The sequence below is a fragment of the Microcaecilia unicolor genome, chromosome 2 (genome assembly GCF_901765095.1).
Source record: "Microcaecilia unicolor chromosome 2, aMicUni1.1, whole genome shotgun sequence".
NCBI classification, from domain to species: domain Eukaryota; kingdom Metazoa; phylum Chordata; class Amphibia; order Gymnophiona; family Siphonopidae; genus Microcaecilia; species Microcaecilia unicolor.
The window spans coordinates 537,607,486-537,632,001 of record NC_044032.1 but is presented as its reverse complement, the minus strand read 5'-3'; the positions used below and the strand labels follow the sequence as shown (position 1 = coordinate 537,632,001).

At 44.6% G+C, this 24,516-nt stretch overlaps 1 protein-coding gene across 3 annotated transcripts in view; it reads right to left on the bottom strand.

Moving 5' to 3' along the window:
- KLHL5 (kelch like family member 5) overlaps positions 1–24,516 on the bottom strand; it is a 141,323-nt gene that overhangs the window by 77,997 nt on the left and 38,810 nt on the right. For all 3 annotated transcript variants that reach the window (XM_030191298.1, XM_030191299.1, XM_030191300.1), the window contains 2 exons: positions 5,156–5,338; positions 902–1,038 (listed from right to left, as the gene is read on the bottom strand). In XM_030191298.1, the coding sequence (XP_030047158.1) occupies positions 902–1,038; positions 5,156–5,298 (280 nt within the window). In that variant the 5' untranslated portion in view covers positions 5,299–5,338. The remainder of the gene's footprint in view (positions 1–901; positions 1,039–5,155; positions 5,339–24,516) is intronic.

Below are 24,516 nucleotides of genomic sequence, written 5' to 3'. Positions count from 1 at the left end.
GCGCTCCCGATGTCGATGCCATCCCTGGTGCTGATGTCAACGTCGAGGAATCAGTCAGAGCTCCGAAAAGACAGTCCCGAAGAGCTCTTCTCGACGTCTGTGTCCGCTTCTTCAAGCTCAGACATAGCTTGCGTCTGGGCGATGGTCGGGCCCAAGGCACTGGATGCACCAGGAGTGCGGGTCAGTGCCTGAGATCGACCGCTGGCACCGAGCACACTTCTTGAAGCCGCTGGGAGGCTTCGATGACATCAGCGGAAAAATCACGGCAGCGAAATCAAACGGTGATTCTGCGATCACCAGCAAGCAATACCACATCACACAGATTGTGCCAACTAAGGGCAAAAAAAGGAGGACCGTGGACGTGCGGCCCAAAAAGGCCGCAACGGAAACGAAAGGAAACTTACCAAGGGACAAAAACTAGGAAAGAAGAGGGTTTCCTTTTTTGTTTTTTTAAGCTAGAAAAAGAAAAAAACAAAAAAATGCGACGTGAAACAAAAAGAAAGTGATAAAGAACACGCGAAAGGCGCCTAAGTTTTTCCTGGGAACTGAGGGAGAGAGACCAACACGCAGCCACTCACCACCGCGGAAAAGAAAATACTGAGGCGGGAACGGACGCGCGCGGGTGGGAAGATGGTCGCGTATGCGCGGTACATCCGTCCCATGCTCTACTGGCTGTCGCAAGGTTTTTGAAGATTTTGCTGGAAAATCTCCGTTCCTGGGGCCGCCGTGGACGCTGAACCACATGTGAGAACAAGCAGCCTGCTTGTCCTCGGAGAAAGATATATTTTCCTGAATTTCTATCTCCAAAAATTTAGCAGCGTTTATTGGACCAATAACAAAACACAGTTGCCAAAATCCTTGTCCTGTTTTATAGAGATTTTTAAAAGATGCATTTTTTTACCTGTATATGCATACTGAACTAATGACCAGAGAGCATTTGGATCCACACCTTCCATCTTGATTTCATCCTGTCTTGCCTCCTTCACATCATTAGTAAACATGGCAGCAAAGTAGTCTGATGCAGAGGAGAGCACCAACCTGGAAATGAATTGAGAAGGAAAAGGGAAAATGGAAATCAATCACCACAGCTGAGCTGTTTGTTAAGCCTTGCCCTTTGAAGGTGCACCTGACTGTGAAAAGCATTTCAAGTCTGACATATTGTTTCATGCTCCAGTTTTGAACAATGAAGAAATGAATTAATGATACTTTTGCTGATACTTCTGAAATACTATGTATCCTTCCAGTGCACACTGTCATTCTGCAAAAAAAAAATTCATCGCTAGACACGTACAGAAAATAATTTATCAGGTGTCTCCATAGATAGCAGAAATATCAGCCATGCAATTAGGCAATGTCAAATGATGGTGCTGAGGAGAAAACTTGTTCTCAGAACCCAGAAAAGCCCTGAAGGTTTTCCTGAGCTTGCATGATTGTTCCTGTGCTGCTATCACCAGCACCACATCTCCACAGTCTATGTAAACAGCCCAAATCTGAAAATGGAAGGAAGGAGGTAGGATGACCATACATGGCTGATTATCCTGTTCTTTAATGAAAATGCTTATGCTATATGCAGTGGCGTACCAAGGGGGGGGCGGTGGGGGCGGTCCGCCCCGGGTGCACGCCGCTGGAGGGGTGCCGCGTGCCTGTCGGCTCTTCGTTTTCATGCTCCCTTTGCCCCGGAACAGGTTACTTCCTGTTCCGGGGCAGAGGGAGCATGAAAATGAAGAGCCAGCAGGCGCGCGGCACCCCCCCCCCCCCCCCCCAGCGGTGTGCACCCGGGGGGGGGGGGTTCTTTCGCCGGGGGATCGGGGTTTTTTTCGCCGGGGGGGGGGGGCGCTGCACATTGGCGATCCGCCCCGGGTGTCAGCCCCCCTAGGAACACTACTGGCTATATGCTATATAGTTTTCTTTGTTGACAAGGAAGATTATCAGCCATGTTAGTAATTAGATATAGTGGAATTAGAAAAGGTTAAAAGAAGAGTGACCAAAATGATAAAAGGGGATGGAACTCCTCTCGTATCAGGAAAGGCTAAAGAGGTTAGGGCTATTCAGCTTGGAAAAGAGACAGATGAGGGGAGATATGATTGAGGTCTACAAAATCCTGAGTGGTGTAGAACGAGTAGAAGTAAATCAATTTTTTACTTGTTCCAAAAGTACAAAGACTAGGGGACACTCAAGGAAGTTGCATGGAAATACTTTTAAAACAAATTGGAGGAAATATGTTTTCACTCAACAAATAGTTAAACTCTGGAACTCTCTGCCAGAGGATGTGGTAACAGTGGTTAGTGTATTTGGGTTTTAAAAAGGTTTGGACAAATTCCTGGAGGGAAAAGTCCATAGTCTGTGATTGAGACAGACATGGGAAGCAATACTTGCCCTGGGATTTGTAGTATGGAGTGTTGCCGTGTTTTGGGTTTCTGCCAGGTACTTGTGACCTCGCTTGGCCACTGTTTGGAAAACAGGATACTGAGCTAGAAGGACCATTGGTCTGACCCAGTATGTTCTTATAATCTCTAGTCACAAGTAACTGAGGATGAACTCTGGCACCCAGATGTTGTACATAAGATGTGTTTGCTCTGACTGTGAGGTGCTCCTAACCAGCCAGTCATAAAAGTAGGGAGCATGTGTAACCTCAACTCTTGTACCTAAATCACAATGGTAGAAAAGCATTTTTGGTCTGATATTCAAAAAGATTTAACTGGGCAGGAGAAGCGTCTCGAAATTAAATCATACTGATCACCTCAGGAGGGAAGAGTCAACGGCACTTAACCAGGCAGTGCCACTGAATATCCTCTCTGACCACCACAGCACTGTTTGGTCAGAGCTGGGGCAGTCCAGGAGGGTAGCAGAAGTTATGTGAGCACAGGCAATATTGAGTGCTGGTGACTGCACTGGGCAAGTAGGAGCACTTAAAAAACAGTCCTAACTTTGCCCATTTAGCTACGCAGGCATAACACTGGATATCAGCTTTATCTGCATAATTTCTGGGTATCACCGCTGACCCCCATATACTCAATGCTGATGCCTGGACATGGCCCAGCACTGAATATCTATCTTAGCCGGTGGTAGTCAGCGTTTAAAAGACATTCACTGCCACAGACAGAATACTGACCCATTTGTAAATGCTCATACAGCTGAAGCTAGACAAAAGACAGCATGCACTGCTGATGGTGACCTCCTTACAACAAATCTGAGATGTGTCCATGACCTCCGCGCCCTTAATGATAGAGTCCAGTCTCTGTATCCTTGTGTTGAAAATCCTGTTACTTTGCTTCAAAGAACCAAATTATCTGGCTATTTGTCTGTCCTTGATCTCTCTAATGCCTTTTTTCTGTTGCTTTGCACCCTGCCTGTCGCCCCCTTACTGCCTTCTGTCATGAAGGTCAGTCCTATCAGTGGACCCGCCTTCCCCGGGGCTTTCTGGATAGCCCTATTGTATTCTCCCGCAGTCTTACAGCTGACCTTGCTCAATTTCGCACTACTTTGCCCTCCTCTGAAAAAATTCTCCAGTATGTTGATGATCTTTTGCTATCTGCCCCTACTGAAATTGCCTGTCGCGAAGCCACTGAGAAACTCTTACAAGATCCAGAAACCACACTTTCTTTTGTTTAAAAAAAGGAACTCCCTCTGGGACTTTGAATGTGACTGGATTTCAAGAAGACTCTTTGGAAGTAAAAACTAAAAAGGACATTAGTGGTATCTCTTGTCTTAAAACTTGACCAAAACACAGTTTTACACATGTTCTTTGGGTATATGGATGAGCTTTTCTTAAAGCACAAGATTTATGTATCTCCTATTTTTCATGAGCTACCCATGCTAGATGGTATGAATACCTGGTTATTAAGCCAAGAGTTCAGTCCCTTGTAGATGTTTCATTTCATTTGGTGGGAATTTAAAAGTATACATTTAATCCGAGAGATAAGTAAAAGAAATGTAATAATTGTAAAACGTGTGAAGTAACCATTGAACTGGAAAGGGTTTGTTTTTTTTTGTGCATCCAGTAACTCAGGAATGTTTCATATTACAGTATGAGACTCTTTCTTCTACTGACCGTGTCATTTATGCGCTTATCTGCCATTGCCCAAAAATTTATATTGGGCAGACACCACGCCAATCAGAAATGCGTGGAGGAACTGACTGTTCAAATCCAAGAAGACAGGAGGAGCCTCCACGGAAAGTCAAAGCAAAACAGCAAAAGTAGAGGCTGACAAATGCGCAAACCAATAGGGAGATAATCTCAAAAAACAGTTTATTCAGAATATTCATATCAATATCAAGGACCCGACACTGTCCGTGTTTCGGTGCCAAAGCGCCTGCCTCAGGGGTCACAATCAACTTTCTCTGAGGAGAAGCTGATAGGCCTATCAGCTTCTCCTCAGAGAAAGTTGATTGTGACCCCTGAGGCAGGCGCTTTGGCGCCGAAACACGGACCGTGTCGGGTCCTTGATATTGATATGAATATTCTGAATAAACTGTTTTTTGAGATTATCTCCCTATTGGTTTGCGCATTTGTCAGCCTCTACTTTTACTGTTTTGCTGGAACTGACTGTTCAACATTGTATGGATCAAGACCACGAGTTTGCTGATTTGAAATTTTGTGTGATTGATCATGTACCAGAACTTGAACATAGTGGGAACAGAAAAGACATTATTGAAATGTAAGCAAGAATGGATTTTTACACTGTGGTTGGAGGAAATGGGAGGGCTGAATGCAAGAATTGAGAGGCAGCATTTTTAATAGAGCAGAAAAAGCATTTGGTTCTTTATGAAAGGATAGTCCGTTTAAACGCAGGCACAAAATCTGGACTAGTGTGGCAGTGATGTTCACAAAGTTACCTGCAGAGTTTAAAATTCTGAGGCCTTTTTTTCTCCCATTGTAAATATTCTTTCACATTTACATTATACCATTTCACCTTTATTGGTAGTGGTTGCTATATCATCACTGATAGGCTCTCCCTCCTCTTTCTTTCTTTTTTTTTTTTTTGTTATATATTAATAAAAATAATCATAAGAAACCTCAAAACTGATAAACTGCTCAGTCAGTTTGGTGAATTTACTTTCTTTTAGCATGTATATTTTCTCTGTGCAGAAGATGTGCACCACCCATGACAGTTTTAACCAGGCCTCCAACAAAAGCGTTTTTTAATCTATTTACCTGTGTGCTGGAATTCTGCGATCACCAGCAAGCAATACCACATCACACAGCTGTTTGTGCCTTAGGTAATTTTCCATCTTTTTCAGGGTCTGCTCTGCATGGTTGAGGGCCTGGAAAGATTCATCTGGCGTACAAGGCTCCATAGTAAGGCTAGACAATAGTGTCTGGTTGCTGTGGGAGGTACTAGAAGAAAACAAAACCAAGAGAACTGAATTGAAATGTTGAGTTCCAGTAATATGTACAGCCATTACTGTACTGATATAATGTTGGAATTATAGTTCAATAAACCGCCTTTAAAATAAAACAAGAGATCCTTATTATAATGAACAGGTTACATCTACCTTCCTGTTAGGGGTTCAAATATTATTGTGATTTTTAAATATATTCTTACTATCAGGTATTTCAAAACACTAAAGAGCCATTTTACTAAGCTGTGCTAAATAATGGCCAGTGCTATTGTCAGTGTATGGGTTTCCCATGCGCTGTGGCCACTTTTAGTGAAGTGGTAAAACAGCCACATTTCCATATTTTTTTTTTTTTAAATGGCTACACCAGGCTTGTCCAACCTATGGCCCAAGGGCCAGAATCTGGCGTACGGAAGCTTGGCAATCCTTGCCATGCTTACAGCAGGATTCCTGCTTCCCCACCACAACTCGGCTCTTTAAGTCTGAGCCACACGGTAGCAGAAATTCAGATTTGAAACTGCGAGGCCAACCCAACTTCCAGTACCGCACGGCTGAAGCTTGCAGAGAGCCGTGTTGCTGTGGGGAAGCAGGAATCCCCCCGTTTCTTCTGCAGTTGAAGTCAGGTGAGGAGAAAGAGACTGGGTGAAGGCTGGGGGGGGGGGGGGTACATGAGAGAAAGCAAGAGTGACTGGGTGAAGGCTGGGGAGGGGACAATGCACCATTGTATTTTGCCACTATTTAATGAAACATGCAGCAAAATATGATGGTGCGTGTTTTGGCCCTTCAAATGTTACAAAATATAAAAGGTGGCCCCCAACAGAAAAAGGATGGACAGGCCTGGGCTACATGCAAATTTCCCAATTAGCACGTGTCCATTAACTCAGGAGCCCTTACCAACAACTATTTTGTAGGTCAGAAGGGCCCCCGCGTTAACCCTGTGGTAATTGAGCAACATGTGGCAATGTGCCCATGCTACCCTATTAGTGCAGGGCATGCCTATTATTCCGCCCATAGTTGCGCCTCCTGTGCTAAAAACCCCAAAATATTTTTCAGCATGGGATTAGAGCATGCTGATAGGCACACTACCACAGGACGCCACGTGCTAGGCACATGCCAGAGTCTACTGCGGCTTACTAAAAAGGCCCCTCTGTGACAGTGGCACAGCACATGTTAACTGCATATAACAGAATAAAAACAATCACACAGAGATAACATAGTAGCACCCAACAATTTTGTAACCATAGAAACAGAAAAATGAAGGCAAATAAAAGACCATATGGCCTAATTAGTCTGCCCTTTTCCATCAGTTTAGCCAACTTAAGATCATCACATACATGTCCCGCTCCTCTTACGTGCACAAAAGTTATTTAGCCCCTAAACGGTACCGTTCCCTCGGGTTTTTGCAACTCAAATGCATGACCATGCATTTTTTAGTATTAAATCTTAGCTGCCAAATTTGCAGACCATTCTTCAAGCTTTACTAGGTCCTTCCCTCAAGTTATCCACACCATCAAGGATGTCTACCCTACTGCAGATTTTGGTATCATCTGCAAAGAGGAAAACTTTACCAGACAGCCCTTCAGCAATATCACTTAGAAAAATGTTAAAAAGAACCAGCTCAAGAACCAAACCTTATGGCACACTACTGGTAATCATAACATCCCTTTCCTCAGAATTAGCTCCATTTACCACTACTCTGTCACCTTTCCACTCAACCAGTTCCTAACCCAGTCAGTCAGTTTAGGGTCGATACCGAGGACACTCAGTTTATTTATTAGTCTATGCAGAATCATGTCAAAGGCTTTGCTATAATCTAAATATACCACATCTCGTGCCTTCCCTCAATTCAACTCTCTGGTCACCCAGTCAAAGAAATTAATCAGATTTGTCTGACAAGATCTGCCTCTAGTGAAACCATGCTGCCTCAGGTCCTACAATGCCATACTGGAACATAATGAGAGTGTGAGAAGAGAAAGACAACAGTAATCAGTGTCATGTTAATGGAGCAGGGTCTCTATGTGTATGTTATGATCGTGGTCAGAACCCCTCTCAAACTTACCTTTTTCCTAGGGGTCAGCTTCTTAGCTGGCTTCTGTTTCTTTTGTCTGTCCTTTCTGAGCTAGCTCTCTCTCTCTATGCTGGCAGCTTCCAGCAGCACGACTCTAATTGTTTCACTTTACTACAGCTGTGTGTGTGGACTGAGTTAGCTCTACCTCTCTTTGGGTGTACTGGCTTCAAGAGCTTCACGGTGCTGCATTGGTGTGGGTTGGGCCTCTCGGGGATTCAGTGTGCTGTCTGCCTGGCTCTAGGGAGTGTGACATCATCTGGGAGGGCCTTGATAAGGAAGTGGTGTTCTTCCCTTCGGGGCTTTTGCAACGTTTGCTTTAGGTAGGGTGGTGCAGTGTGCACTTCTGACTTTGTGTCTAGTTTCCCTGCATGCTTTTGCTAAAGGTCCAGGTTAGTGTGAGTGCAGTGTGCACTTGTGACTGTGTGTTTAGCTTTCCTGCTTTTCCCTTGTGGTTCCCCTGCTTTTCCCTCTTGGTGCTTTGGAAGCATTGCTGTGTGTAGGGCTTTGGAAGCTCTGTTGCTGATAGAAGTACTTCTGGGTTTGGTGTTGTTAGGAACACTGCAGATTTGGCTGTTAGAAGTACTTCTGGTGTTTGTGCTATTAGGAGCATTGCAGTCTTTGCTGTTTTTGTTTGGTGCTTTGGAAGCACTTTTGGCTTCGTGTTTAGCTTCCCTGTTTTTTTCCCTGGTGGCTCCCCTGTCTTTCCTTTTAGTGCTAGGAGCTCTTCTGGTTTTTTGGTGCATGGGAGCACCCTAGTTAGTTTAGAGTTGTAGAGCTTCTGTAGCTTGGTGCTCAGAGCACCTGTGTTAGGTCAGTGCCTAGGGGCACTCCTGTTAGTATATGGCTTAGGAAGTCCTTTTGTTAGTTTGCTGTTAGGAACACTTCTGCTGGTTTAGGGCTTGGGAGCACTAAGATCAGTTTAGGTTTAGGAGTACTTCTGTTACCAGCTTGTTCTAGTCCTGGTCCCTGTGTCATCCGGTATCCGGTAAGTCCTGCCGGCCACTCGAACCCAGGGGCTCAACCCTTGGGGGGGGCAGTGGCTAAGTGCAGGTGAAGCTGTATGGACCAGTCCAGTGTGCTCCAGTCCGGTGTGCTCCAGTCCAGTGTGTGCCAGTCTGGTGTTCCAGTCCAGTGTTCCAGTCCAGTGTTCTCCAGTCCGGGGGATTCCAGTCCGTATGTTCCGGCTCGCTGGGCGGTGCCGGTGTGCTTGCCCAGCGTTGGTTGGTGGGTTTTGCCTGCTGCTGTCGCTCCTCGTCAGCAGCCCAAGGGCTCACGTTTGCTCCAGAGCCCGGCCCCGCGGGCTCTGAACCTGAGAACCTGACAGTGGAATGTCAAAAAAGGTGCTTATCTTATGCCTTTTCATAAAAGCAATCACTGTAAACCAACCCCAGCAGCACACAAATTCTCTCGTCCAATATTACGCCTGTCTTGAGACAGGTTTTGATGTGTACATGTATTCTCTGCATATATTTTATAAAATGCATGTGTATACTGCAGCTCTACTCGAGCTCTCTCCAACCTATGCCACCAATAATGGCTTACACATGGTTCACGTAAAAGTAGGCATATTCTTTCCATTTATAACCATGCACAATTTTATAAAAGACCTTTCCCACGTGTAAAACATGCTTTACATATGGGGAATGCTCTATGAAATCACCCCTCTTCAGACATTCCCATAGATATAACAACTTTTTACTTACAGAAATGTTCAATCCAAAAATCTGAATGTAAGCACAACACGTGTATTTTTATTCATATTTAGTAGGCATGCTTCTGGGACCAAGATTAGGGAAAGGATTTCAACAACATATATACTTTTGTATTTTCACAATGTTTTGAATGTGAGAAAAATACCAAAAGAAAAAGGAGGTGCAAGCACACACATGTTCTTGATCTGTTTCTGCTATTCTCAGGTCACAGACCGTAGAAGTCTGCTCAGTACTGGTCCTACTTCCCAATCGCTATAGTTGTCATCAAAGCCCATTCCAGCCCATCCAAATCTGGTTTTCCATAATCTAGAGACAGACTGTAAAGGTCTGTCCTGTCATATTTGGGACACTGACCTTAGAAGTCCACCTAGAACTGGCCTTTTTTCCCTACTTCTGCACCAACAATTTTGTTTTGATTCCAATTTACAAACAACTTGAAAATATGAAAGTGGACAAAGCTTTAGGGCCAGATGGGATACATCCCAGAACACTGAGGGAGCTCAGAGAAATCCTGGAAGGACTTCTTAAGGATTTATTTAATATATCTTTGGAGATGGGAGAGGTTCTGTGTGAAGATAAGTGGATGTGGTCTTCGTTCACAAAAGCAGGGACAGGGAAAAAGTGGGCAAAACTACAGGCCAATAAGCCTCACGATGGTGGTAGGAAAAATAATCGAGTCGTTGCTGAAGGAAAGGATAGTGAGCTTTCTAGAATCCAATGGGTTGCAGGATCCGAGGAAACATGGTGTTTTGGCAGGACTTTCCTTTCAATCAGTACTGGGGCTAATTCTACTTAATATATTTGTGAGTGACATTGTGGAAAGGTCAGTAGGAAATGTTTGCATTTTTGCAGTTGACACAAAGATTGCCAACAGAGTGGACACCCCGGAGGGAGTAAAAACATAAGAAGAGATCTCCAAAAATTAATAAGGTCTAATGTCTGGTAGTTAAAATTGAATGCGAAGAAGTGCAGAATTACGCATTCAGGGTGCAGAATTACGCATTCAGAGTGCAGAAATTCAAAGGAAAGGGAATGGGACTTGATATACCGCCTTTTTGAGGTTTTTGCAACTACATTCAAAGTGGTTTACATATAATTCAGGTACTTATTTTGTAGCAGGGGCAATGGAGGGTTAAGTGACTTGCCCAGAGTCACAAGGAGTTGCAGTGGGAATCAAACTCAGTTCCCAAGGATCAAAGTCCACTGCACTAACCACTAGGCTACTCCTCCTAGGAGATGTGTAAGATAGGAGGTGAGAGACTAATAAGCATGTTTTAGCAGAGGGAACTTGGGGTGATAGTGTCTGAGGATCTCAAGATGGCAAGACAATATGACAAGGTGATGGCCACGGCCAGAAGGATGCTAGGCTGCAGAGAGAGATGTGTACTAGCATAAGAAAGGAGGTATTGATGCCCCTTGTCATTGGCGAGGCCCCACTTGGAATGCTGTGCTCAGTTTTGGAGGCTATTTCTCTAAGAATGTTAAAAAGACTTGAAACAGTTCAGAGAAAACAACAGAAATGGTATGGAATTTGCACCACAAACAGAATATGTATACCCTAATCTAATCTAACATTTGTTGATCACTAATTCCTCTGTGGGTCCAAAGCAGAGTACAGGTATACACATAATACATTCATATCACAAGATACTATGCATTATACAACATATAGTTAAAATATACAGATAAAAATCTTACAAACTGCTTGCAAATGCATAGGAAAGGAGGGATGGGTGAGAAGATAAAGACATTTAACTGTTTGAAAGGTTTACAAATGAACTTTTTCCAGAGAAGAAAGTGGTAGAAATAGAGGACATGAATTAAGGCTGCCTGAGGGGTGGGGGAGAGTGGGGAGTGTCAACTCAGGAGTAACGTCAGAAAGTACTTTTTCACAGAAAGGTTGGTAAATACCCAGAATGCCCTTCCTCAGAAGATGAAGACAAAAACAGTAATGGAATTCAAAATTTGTGGGATAAACACAAAGGGTTCCTATATGGAAAGAGAATGCATCAGAGCAAACTTTGTGGAGCTCAAAACAACAACTCCAGTAATTGGGAAATAAGGCCAGAGCAGGCAGACTTTTATGGTCTGTGTCCTTATTATGGCTAGACAGATCTGGATTGTCTGGTGTGGGGTTTTGATGGCAACTCCTGTAGCTGGGAAATAAGACCACTGCCAAGCCGACTTCTACGGTCTGTGCCCAGAAAATGACAGATCAAGACCAGGTGTGCATATGTTAAACTCAAGCATATTATGATGCGATATTTTGTTGGGCAGACTGGATGGACCATGCAGATCGCCATCTGCCATCATCTACTAGGCTACATTTTGATTACTGAATTCCCTCACTCCAAACAGTACTCCTGGGAAGCATGGGAACTCTTTCTATACCAGATGCATCTGCTCAGACTATTCCTCTGAACCCCTCTATTGTTGAAGCAGGAGCAGCAGCTACCTTCCCTATCCCAGACTCAAAATCTGAGCTTTGGGAGATAGGGACTGAATATAGGATTCCCAGACTGAAATAAAAAAAAAAATTTTCACTTGTGAGATGTACAGGTCCCATTTTGTTCCATGAGCATTAAAGTATGAAACCTGTAATACCAGCTCCACAATTCTTTTTTTTGGTGGGGGGGAGGGTTATTGGGCTTATCCACTCAGTATAACCTTTTTGCCAATGAGACAGGCTTTCTGGATTAGCTGTTACACAAAGAGGTTAAACTTATCTACAAGAAGTCCCACTGCCGAAAATGGTATCTTAGAGCCCAGTAGAGTTTCCAAATACTGTAATATTGTTTTCCCCCAAAAATTGTGTTTTCTGACAGTTGGTCTGATTTTGAAATGCCAGTATCCATTTCCCACTCATAGTTTTGGTTTGAACCATGTAATTAAACAAGTTTAGCAACAGATGTTTAAACTGCTCCTGAAGAATTTTATAAAATTCAACCCAATATACATCTGGGCAAGGCGCCTTCTGAAGCACACTTGTTGTATTGCCAGCATAAGATCTCCCTCTGTGACAGAAGCATTTAGAAAAGATCTTTGCTCTGAAGAGTGTCATCACTAGGGGCATCATCACAAGAGATACTAGGGAGAGCCAAATTATCTAAACACATTTCCCCATTTAACAGGTCTCCTAGAGAGGTCATTTATACCTGAGTCAGAACGTATCATTTTCCCCTTCTCCATGTAAATGGGGCATTCTAGAAGGCCCCACCTCTACTTTTAAGAAAATGGGCTAACATCTTGACAGTTTTATTACCATAAGAACAGCTGATATTTGTAATAGGCCTGGGATTTAACCACTCTCTGATGAATCAATACATTTAATGCCGTCTGGGAGGCAAATAGAATAGCCTTCTGGGACTCAGTGGGATATTCCACATACATTATTTGGTCTTTCCTCAATTGTTTTTCTAATCAAAGGATTTCCATAGCCCTAAGTCTCCGAGCTCTTGCCCTGTATGATATTATTTCACCTCGGAGTATGGCTTTTGCTGTGTCCCAATATAAAATCATTTGGTTGATATGGTCACTGTTATATTTAAAGTCCTCCCATTTTTCAAAAATAAAATCCCAAAATTTCTGAACCCAATAGAGTTCTAGAATGAATCTCCACGGACAGTTCCCAATCTCACTTGTTTCATATCGAGTAGTACCCAAATCAAGGCATAGTCAGATATCCCATATGGGCCTATTTCTGCTGATGTTACTTTTGAAAATAAAATACTAGACACTAACAAATAATCTATTCTAGATTGCATCAAGTGGGCGCATGACAAGTGCGTGCAGTCTCGATCACTAGGGTGGAGGGTCCTCCATACATCAATCAAGTCGTGGGTATTACATAACAACGGTAAGCCTTTTGAATAGCAACTTTTGTCTAGGGGAGCAGATTTGGACTTGTCTAGATGAGGATCATATATCAAGTTAAAATCCTCTGTTATCACGCTGGTATGGGGCTAAAACATCAATAAAGTCCTTTAAAAACTTTTTGTCAACCATGTTAGGTGCACATAAACTGCAAAATATCAGGGGCTGATGATCTACAGAAGCCATTCCCAATCCAGTCTGTTTGTCGCCCTCTGCTCCTCTGTGGCTTTTCGTTGATGTTCCATAGAGGGTTTGTCCTGCTTCTCCTTTTTGGCAGTAAAGACTTTCAGCAGCATTATCCAGAAAAAGCCACTGAAAATAACTGGATGGCCCAGGTGAGCAGAATTTATCTGGGTAGGAGCTGCTCCTACCCAGATAAGTGCCAATATCAGGCCCAGTGTAGCTATTTTCATGCATATCTTGTCTGCTACAAAGCAAAAGATAGAGGATGGAGATCATTATAGAAAGGTTACATGGTATTAGTATGTGTAAACAGTGTGTATGCACTCAAAATCAACCGCAAAAGGTGTTCCATTCAATTTTGGGAGCTGTTTGTTAAGTATTTCAAGTGATGTCTCCTGATGAAGAACTTCGAAGAACTTCAAAACACGGCCAGTGTTGAGACCATGAAAGGAGACAAACCCTGGAGGGTTAATTCTGGGCAAATCACTTAGGATGCCTTTAATGTTGTTGAAAATCATCAGTGGATTTGAGAGAAGGGGGTTTTGATAAGCCTTTATGGCTAATACAAACTAACAAGCAGAAGTGGGAGCTGAGTTGTATATGTAAACAGAGTTACTTTTTACACAAGCCACTGGTGACTGTTGGAAGGAACAATACAATCCGCTTCTCGCACTTGCATACTTGAAACAGAGGAACGAGTCTTCATCCTGATAAAAAGCTAATTCAAACAAACCTTCATTGCTTCTGTTGTTGAGAACTAATGGCTAGCGATTGTTTGATGGTTTAAAGCAAGGTTAACATTATAAAGGAACAGTCAAGATAAGTAGACTGATGTAATTTGTATCAACACACAAGATTTTGATGTATAGATAATTGCAGCAGTCACAGCAATTATCTCAACACAAGAGATTATTTTGTTTGTATTATTTAAATAAATGTATGTGTGGGTTTTATAATTAGTGTAATTTTGATATATGAATAAAGAAAGTTGAGTAAGCATGAATTTAGTCATAATGTGGTAGAAGTAATAAATAAGAATGAGATAAGTTCATAACTACAAGCCTCCATTATATCCAAATCTTTCTAATGCATATTCATTGTGTGTATCCTGAAAACCTGACTGTCTGGGTATGTCCTCAGCACTGGGTTGAGAACCACTGCTGTAGGACAACCTCCCCTCTACATCTACACCACAGGCACCCCTTCTACAAATCTATGTTGGAAGGCATTCCTGAACCCATGCCTCTGCATACTTAAATTCCTACTTGTTTAAAGTGTTAAATCATAAAATGATTTCTTTCACTGTTCTGACTGTATGGCTTTTGTAGAAACCAAGTGCGCGTATAATTTCTCCTTTGGGCTATGACTTTCAGCTAGCAGCACTTACTTCCCTGTCAACCTATTTCCTGTACTTAGGGCAGGATCTTCCTGAAGGCTTTCTCATTAGAAAAAGTCATTCTTGAATGATAAATCTGAAAAATATTATTTCCTGCCAGTTACAAAGAGGAACTTCTTTCTAAACTTATGTTTGTTCTTTTTGTTCTAATTTTAGTCAATTGACCTCACAGCTAGCAAAAGGTAGGGAAGTAGTTTGAAACACTAAACTACTGAAATCTGAGGACAAAAAAAAAAAGTGAACCACCAAAAATCCCACAAGTCACAATGACCAGGAAACAAAAACAGTGGGAATGACCAAACAAACAAGAAGGGGTGTTCTTTATTATAGTAGTGAAAAAACAAGGAGTGGGACCTGGATCACGCTCTTCAAAAACAGACTTAGGAAAGTGAAATTTAGGGCTGTTCACTGGTTAAAAGTGTTAACCGTATTATAAATCGCATCAAAATTTTTAATCGTGTGATTAATTGCATAAAGTGTCCCCCTCACATTTTCACCCGTATAGTGCAAAATATAGACTGCAGATGTCAATTCTCAAAACTGACAAATTGTACTTCAGTTACTAAACTGAAATAAAATCATTTCTCTTACCTTTGTTGCCCAGTGATTTTATTTTTCTAATCATCTTATTCCCTGTCTCTGGTTCTGTTCCTCTGTCCGTGCTCTGAACTCTATTTTCAGGTCCTCCTCTCTCCTCACTATTTCTTTTCTCTCCTCCTCTCTTTTTCCCCTATAACAACATCTTTCACATTGAGCTGTCTGTCATTTTTCTTTTTCCTTATATCTGTCTTGTTTCTATCCCTTCCGTTCTCCTTCACACATGGGCACCATCTCCTCTCTCCTTCTGTCTCTCCTCCCCTCCATGGGCACCATCTCCTACGGTCTTTCCTCCCACCCCATGGACACCATTTCCTCTCTTCTTTCTTTCTCTTCCTCTCTATGGGCACCAGCTCTCTTCTCTTCCCTTCCTCTCTATGGGAGCCATCTCTTCCTCTCTATGGGAAGCATCTCTCTTCCCTTCCTCTCTATAGGCAGCATCTTATCTCATTCCTTCCCTTCCTCTCCACTGGCACAATCTCATTTCCCTTCCCCCCAGGAGCTCCTGCAGCTTTTTCTCTCCTACCCCTACACACATTGACAGCTTTTTCTTTTCTTTCCTACCATCCATGACTCTCTCACTCTTCCTCCTTCCTGCATATATTTTTCTCTCCTACCTCTGTCCCCCTCCCTCCTTGATGCTCCTGCAGCTTGTTCTCTCCTGTCCGCTGCACACTGGCAGTCTTTCCTCTGCTGCCACCGCTCTCCGGCACCTCATCCTACCCCCGCCACACGTGTTCCTCCAAATTTGCCTTGTACACATGGCAGCATTAACTATATACTGTTCCGCTCCTCTCTTTAACCGGAGCCCTCCCTCTCTAGCGTCTGACTCCCGCAGCAGGAAACAGGAAGTTTACTCTTTCGGTCATTTATTATAGTTTCACAACAACTGAAAATTACGTAGTTCTTCAGTATTATGAACTCCTCATGAAGGTGTTAATGCCGAGACATGACCCGTGTCAAATCTGGATGAATTGCACCTTCCAAGATTTATGTGCTCTATCATAGTAAAGGACATTTCTGTAACAGATCATTAATTCTTGTTTGTTTGGTCATTACCACTGTGTTTTGCTTCCTAAAATTTGAGGAACCAGGATAATATCTAATTGACTAGTTATATCAGTAAATGAAAAATCTGATCAAGCCTGTTTTCTTTCGATGACTGAACAAACATTTCCAATAGTTACGCTGAACCTGCAAAGAAAAAAGCTGAAATATTCAAAGAAAGTATTAAAATACTTTTTCAAAAACTGTGGCAAAACAATAGTATTCCCAAGCAAGTTTGCTTTTAAATGCAACAAAAAGCAATAGAAATTTTGTGTGTGATGCAATGGCCGTAGGTCAGCACTACCTTTAGAGTACTTCAGCAGGCTGTAGTGTTTCTCTATCTGGAACACTTCTCCGCACTGAAATAAGGTTTGCTTAGGTTAATGTACAGCTAGTTAGGACTCAAGGGACATCCTCAGAACAGAGTATATGAAGACTGAGCCAATTCTCCACTTGATTCCATGGATGAAGTGCAGCTGGACTTCTGTGGGATCAGGTAAGAGAAATGAACCAGGTATATTCTCCAGATGATTCCAATATACAACTCTTTTCACAAGCACTAAAATGGGGTGGGGCCACCAGGGCCCAACTAACTTTCTGCCTCACATAGCATCACCAACTGTGAAGATTTGGGGCTGGGACACAGTTTGGTTAGACCCACACAACCAAAAAGGTATTCTGCTGCCTCACTTTCATAGTTTTGACAGTGAAGGAATGTCCCACAGCAGCATCTGCAGGGATAGTGAATATGAACAGATTCAAAAACTGCATTATCGGAGCAGGAATACGGTCAGATGATGATATGATCTACAGGATCCTCAAGTCAGATGGTTACAAAGTGTACCCCATGACTGTAGGACAGAAGGAATTAAACTGATGTCGTTGTTCACTTGGGCATAAATAACCTAGGCTAGGAATAAAGTCAAGACAGTGCACAGAAACATATGACAGCGGATAATAGACACAAGGCTAATCTAGACTGCCCAAATTACTTCCCTTGCAATACCAGGGACTCCAGTTAATCTTTGGTTTCCCCTTTATAATTGTGCTCAGATAATGCATCCAATTCACATGATGGTCAGTTAAGGACATTTTGTAAAACAACATAGGCAATGTTTGAAGCCGCTGGCTCTCTTTTCTGACATGATGAGAAAAGCAGACAGTGAAATCAAACAACAAAATTATAGTGGATAAAAAGGCCAACAGAAGATCCTGAATAAGGCTTCATAGAGGGAAAAACACAGTAAGGCCAAGTTCATGCATCAAAAAAAGTACCAAAGTGTAGAAAGAAATACAAAATATCCTAATAAGAAAGCGAACAGCTGAGATTAAGTGACCGCAAAGTAAACAAATCTTAGCTCGAGTTATCTGCAGCAGTGCCCATTATATTCCTATGGGCCCTGCTGCAGGTAACTCAAGCTAGTAAAAGACCCCCTAAGAGGCTGATGCAGAAATCCTTACTGCAAGTTTAACATGGTTAAAGTGCGGGTTTTACTGGTTGAGCAATGCAGGAAGGGCTTTAGCGCAGGTGTTAATTTGCACAGAAACCCTTAATGCAGACTACATTAAAATGCATAGTAATGCACTAATTATAGATTCCGCAACCATGAAATTAAAAAAAAAAAGAAAGTTTCCCCTGAATGTTGTATGTGGGAAGCTTTTTGCCTGGTCTGGGGTAGCATAGAAGAGTTAGCTGAGAGGAGTGTGGCTCTAGCAGCACCCCCACCCAACCACCCTGCCCTGCATTGATTTCTGCATCAGCCCAATTTCTGGTAGTCTAGTGGCCTATCTCTCCCCAACCCAATCCCTATTGGCCCCTTCCCTCCCTCTCCCCGACCCAACCAGATACTATCCTCCCCATCCGCTAACATTAAAACAAAAACTCCTGGTGGTCTAGTGGACACCCTTCCCTTTCCCCACCCCAACCAACCTGCCTGTCCTGACTGTAAAAAAAAAAAAAAAAAAAGTTCTGTGGTGTCTAGTGGCACACCCTAACCCTCCAACCTCTTTTCCAAGCCTCCCCTGGCCCCTCTATATCTAAATGAGGCAGCAGCGATGTCCAGTTGGCTCCTGCCTCCAGGACCATCGTCTACAAAATGGTGGTGCTCTGCCCAATGGGGTGCATCCTAGGATGTACCGGGAAGGGCTAGTCTGCCATATAAGGGCACACCACATCCAGAGCCTTCATCTTACTTCATTCCTTGGCTATCCAATTTTTTTAAAAGTTATTTCTCAGGGAATTCTGCACAACAGAAAAAAAATACATTTCTTCACTCAATAACTTAAATTCTGTAAGATTCTGCATAGTTTATTCCCTCATCACAAAGTCTGAGATCCTCTACCTTTTTTAAACTAAAGGACAGGCAAAACGATTGTGGCTGACAGAGGGCGAGATCCTGGATTCATCTGCTGCTACTAAAGGAAAGAAAATCATCATCAGGTAAGGCATAATTTTACCTTCCTTAACGAATGCAGCAGATGAACCCAGGAACTGCTTGGATGTACCAAAACAATCTCTAATTAGGGTGGGAAATCACCGCTCTCCAAGACAGAACTGCCGCTGCAAAGGCAGCATCCGAATAGCAAAAGCACACTTGTTTCACCCAAGAGGTTGACAGCAACCTCGTGGAACGAGCCTGCAATGCCACCGGCAGGACGCGACCTTCCAAAAAATCCATGTAAAAAACTATCTGCAATCCAACGTGAAAAAGTCGAATCAGAGGCCGCCCTTCCACGGCAAGGACCAGCGAGGACAAAGAAGATCCGAACGCTGAAAAACATGCAACATCTGTGAATGCCGAAGAACCCTCCAAACATCAAGAAAACTAAGTGCCGCGTACTCCACGTGAAAATCCACCTCCCAAAAAGGAGGGAAGAAAGAGAGACTGATCAAGAAGAAAAACCAAACCACAGCCAGTAAGAAAAGGGGGAAACATATGCAAGGTCACTCCAGACTCAGCAAATTGCAGAAAAGCAACTTGGCATGACAGCACTAAAAATACACTCTGCGTGCCGAAGAATTGGCAACCAAGAACACCGCTCACGAGTAAGCTCCTAAGCGAAGCCTTCTGCAAAGGATCAATAGGAGTCCGAAGCAATGATCAGTAGACAAGGAGCCCAAAGCTAGGCTCAGAGAACAAGAACAAGGTTTCAGGGCAAACAAGGTTGAGGCAGCAGAGGAGCAAAGCACTCTGCAAGAAATGCACAACATCCACCCTGGTCTGAAGCCAGAGAGGAGCCCGACACTCTCTCCCAGAAGCAGGCTACCGCCACCTGAACCCAAAGTGAATTAGAGACCAGGTCCTTCAGCAACCAGTCCCGCAGAAAGAAATCAATCGCTGAGGAACAGATGCCCAAAATGGAGACCAAGCATGGGCCACAACCAGTGGTGTGCTGGAGCCGGCTCGCACCGGCTCGAAAGAGCCGGTTGTTAAAATTTTTTAAGATCTTGTGAGCCGGTTGTTCTGCAGGGCGAGCCAGCTCTGGTAAATGAGGTAAGCATGGCATGAGGGCGCCACAAGCCATGCTTACCCCGTTTACCTCACCTCCCACCACTGCCCTCGTTTGCCTGCACTGCCATGTGGGGGGGGGGGGGGTTACATCGTTTTTATTACCTCCATCGAAGCAGCCAAGTCATTGAAAGCCCTGCCCATCTCTAGCCTTCCCTTCGTAAGTTCGTTCCCTCAGAGTCCCGCCTTCTGATATCATTTCCTCTTTCCGCGAGCATGGAACTCTGAGGGAACAAACTCACGAAGTGAAGGCTAGAGACGGGCAGGGCTTCAAATGACATGGCCGCTTCGATGGAGCTAATCAGGGGAGAGAAGAGAATCGCTGGGTATGGATGGCTGGAGGGGGGGGCAGGGGAGAGAAGAAAATCACTGGTTATGGATGGCTAGAGGGGGGCGGGGCAGGGAAGAGAAGAGAATTGCTGGGTATGGATGGCTGGGGGGGAAGGGGAGAGAAGAGAATCGCTGGGTATGGATGGCTGGGGGGGCAGGGGAGAGAAGAGAATCGCTGGGTATGGATGGATAGAGGGGGGACAGGGGAGAGAAGAGAATTGCTGGGTATGGATGGATAGAGTGGGGCAGAGGAGAGAAGAGAATCACTGGGTATGGATGGATAGAGTGGGGCAGAGGAGAGAAGAGAATCACTGGGTATGGATGGATAGAGGGGGGTATGGATGGATAGAGGGGGGCAGGGGAGAGAAGAGAATTGCTGGGTATGGATGGATAGAGGGGGGTATGGATGGATAGAGGGGGGCAGGGGAGAGAAGAGAATTGCTGGGTATGGATGGAGGGGGTTAGGGGAGAGAAGAGAATTGCTGGGTATGGATGGATAGAGGGGGGCAGGGGAGATAAGAGAATTGCTGGGTATGGATGGAGGGAGTTAAGGGAGAGAAGAGAATTGCTGGGTATGGATGGATGGAGGGGGGCAGGGGAGAGAAGAGTTGCTGGACATGGGTGTATGGAGTTGAGGGGAGGGGAGAGGAGAGCTGCTGGACATGGGTGGATGGAGGGAGGGCAGGGAGTAGAGGAGAGTTGCTGGACATGGGTGAATGGAGGGGAGGGCAGGGGGTAGAGGAGAGTTGCTGGACATGGGTGAATGGAGGGGAGGGCAGGGGGTAGAGGAGAGTTGCTGGACATGGGTGGATGAAGGGGAGAGAAGGGGGGAGAGGAGGGTTGCTGGACATGGGTGGATGGAGGGGAGGGAAGGGAGAGAAAAGAAATGCTGGACATGGATGAAGGAGAGGGAAGGGAGGAAGAAGAAATGCTGGACATGGATGGAGGGGAGGGAAGAATGAGGAAGGAGATGAGATGAGGGAAAAGGAAGAGAGGTTAAAAACTGCACATGGATGAAGAAAATAGGCAGAAGCTGGATCCACTGGACAGTCAAGTCTGCGGAGTAGGACCCAGCTTTTACTTACGGATGTAGGGCAAGAAATGAAGATGAAAGGTGGAAAGTAAAGAAATAAATGGAAAGGAAGCCCTGGAAACTGAGTTAAGAGGACAGATAAAGAGCAGCAGAATCAGATACTGGGCCGGCATGATCAGAAAAACAAAAAGTCACCAGACAACAAAGGTAGAAAAAAAATCATTTTATTTTCATTATAGTGTTTGGAATATGTCCACTTTGAGAATCAGGTGCTCAACATTAAAAGTTTATATTTATTTACTTATTTATAGCATTTTATCTCACATTAAACATGAATTAGATTGGAACCTGGGATCATTTAATTTTTTTTCCTGGAGAGAGTAATGCATTGCCCCCCCAGGCTCTCTCCCCGGCTATAGCCAGCTCTGCAATTTGGGGGGGGGGGGGGCGCAGAGGTGGACTGGGGAGAGAGCCTGTTGTTAAACATTTACCAGCACACCACTGGCCACAACCATGCCTCAAAAAATCCTCTACACCCAAGAAAACGCGGTCGAAGTGGACCACATACAAGCCAGCAATAGAGCACAAATCACTGTGTCCAAAGAACTCTTGTTTCTCAGAGCTGACCTCTCAAAAACCAAGGCTGTAAGACCAAAGTGAAAGGGATCCTCCACTCTGAAACAGACCCTGAAGGAAGAGCCCATAATTGACTGGAATCCAAAAGAGGTGCCAAAAGGAGCCGCACCAGATCCGACCAAGGGAGTCGTGGCTAATCCAGAGCTACCAGAATGACGACCCCGATGGTGAGCAGTCTGAAAAGAATTCAGCCGCAGATAGGCCACTGAGGAAACACTAACAAAAAACCTCCTCCAGCTAAAGAAGCAGCTGAACAACCAGCCCTGTCAAATTGCCCTCGGCGTCCAGCTGGGACGCCATCAGATCTACCTCCATAGCTCTCTACCTGAGGCCAAACTGAAGAAACACTGGTGCAGAATAACCATTTCGCTGATACCAGAAGATGGCACTAAAACAGAGCTCACTGTAGTAAAAGCCCGCGAAGTGGGCCACGGAGAAACAGAACACAAAGTCTTGTGCCCACTCCATGTGGGCGATGCGCCCTGGTGGCCAGGGCTCGACTCCGAGTCCCACCCTGTCGAAGAAGAAGCCACTGACTTCGTGTTCTCCAATGGTGCAAGCACTGCCTGGCCTGCAATATGTACTACAAGGCTAGAAGACTAACAGCACCAAAAGTAGGTCCAGGCAGGAGATCGGCCACACCGTCTCCCGTGCCATCCACCGCCCTGGAGGCAGAAGGAGGAGGCAAAGAGCTCTCCAGCCCAAGAGACTTGCATCCGTGACCACCACCATCCAGTGTGGAAGCGCCACAGCATCCTTTCACAGGGAGGAATTGCGGAGCCACCAGTTCATGCGTAGCCATGCAGAGAACAGCCACGGAAGACGCCGCTGAGACTCCTGGGACACAGGAGACCACCTGCTGAGAAGCGAGAGCTGTAGATGTCACATGTGAGCACAGCCCACAGCACTACCTCCAAAGTGGCTGCTACAGAGCCCAAGACATGAATGTATTGCCAGGCCTGAGGACTCGGCACCCCGAGCAGACAATGCACCCAGTCCTTGGTCAAGAAAAAAATGGTACAAGAGCTGTCTGGGACTGGACAAGGTGGCTCCTCTGAAGGGTGACCACACAGCCCAAGAATTCCAACAGTAAGAATACCCGGGAAGATTGACTTTCGATACTCGTCTAGAGCTGGGTGCACTCTGATGCCATCCTTAAGGAGAATGCTGCAACACTCCCGAACCTAGGAAAAGGTGCATGGAGCCATAGCCCTGCTGAAAGGCAAACCTGGAACTGAACATGAGGGCCCAGAACAGCCAACCACAGAAATCGCAGATGAGGGGGCCAAAGAGGAAAGAGCAGAAACACTTCCTAGAGGAGAAGTGCAGGGAAGAATGCTAAACTGAAGTAGCTCTGCAATATAGATAGATGTCCAATACAAAGAAAAAGTGCAAAACTGCAATCAAAGCCTAAGAAACACTACTACATACAGCTAGCTAGAGGTGCTGCTGATACAGCGGAAACTGGAGTTGGTATGCAATAATTTGACCAGTGTCAGAGTGCAATACTAGAAGAGCAGAGCTGCTGTGGGAAACCAACATAGCTAACCTTTGCAACTGTAGCATAGTGTTAGCTGTCCCAGCTATGCAAAGAACTGCTTGTCAAGGCAAGCAATATGGAAAAGTGAAGTAAAATATGCCCCATATGAAAAGGAGCTGAGGGCCACAGTTTCTAATATGATGCACAAACCAGCCTTAAACCTGTGACCTTCAGGTTGAAAGCCAGCCATCTTCCACAAAAAAAAACTACTTTGCTGAAACTAGTACACCTGGAGATAATGCCCCCATGGCAGCACTGATGTTCCATGGTTACCATAGAGACCAGAGCACTAGACCCAGAAAATAACAATATGTAACATTTCCCACAGAAACGTGGAACCAACAGCACTGTAAAGGTGCAGGAAAAAAAAAAAAGAAAGCCTACAGTACCTGGTATTCCCAGGCAGTCTCCCATCCAAGCAGAAACCAGGCCAAACGCTACTGAGCTTCCGAGATCAGAGGAGATCAGGTACACTCGGGATGGTGTGCCCGTAGGCAATACCTATACTGCCAATACAAAGAGAGTTCCACAAAGGAAATGAAGGAAATTTTCAAGGTGGTTAAGCAACTGCCCTCAGAGAAAAAACTGAGGGGACCAAAAAGTCTGTAAAGAAAAATACTAAATAGGTCCTTTCAGCAGCCCAACACACAAGGAGCGCTGCTCTGATGCTGTTCACTGTTTCCCACTCCAGGAACAGACTTTAACCAATGCAGGAATTAAAAGAAAATCTTAACTCACAACAGACAGAGAGGCCTATTGGAGACTGCTGCCATCAATACACCCACTTAGGTAAACATGGCTTTCCAGCTGAGGCGATTCCTGCTGCCTCTGTGCAGAAAAGGATGCCCAGAAAAGCCTCCCTCCGAATATAGGAAGACAGGGGAGCAATGGTCTCTGTTGCTGAGCTGGAGAGTAAACATCCCCTCTTTGGGGCAGGGTCCATCAGTGGAGACTGAGAAACGGAACAAGCCAGAAATCTCCAAAGGCTGAACTGAATAGGAACTGTCAGTTCCCCTACCAGACTTCTGCAATATATAGGCATATGGAGCAGCAGAATGAACTTGGGAGAAAGATCAGAAGCCTCCAGCCCCAGAGAAGCCCCCAGATCGGCTGACATGCATCCCGAAAAAAAAGGCACACTGCAGAAGGACCATCAGTTTCCTTCTGGAAGACCTTGCCATCTAGAACCCATCTGCCTGAGATGGGCGTAAAAACTCCCCCAAGCCCGAAGCTATTGAGGGGGAAGCAGAGA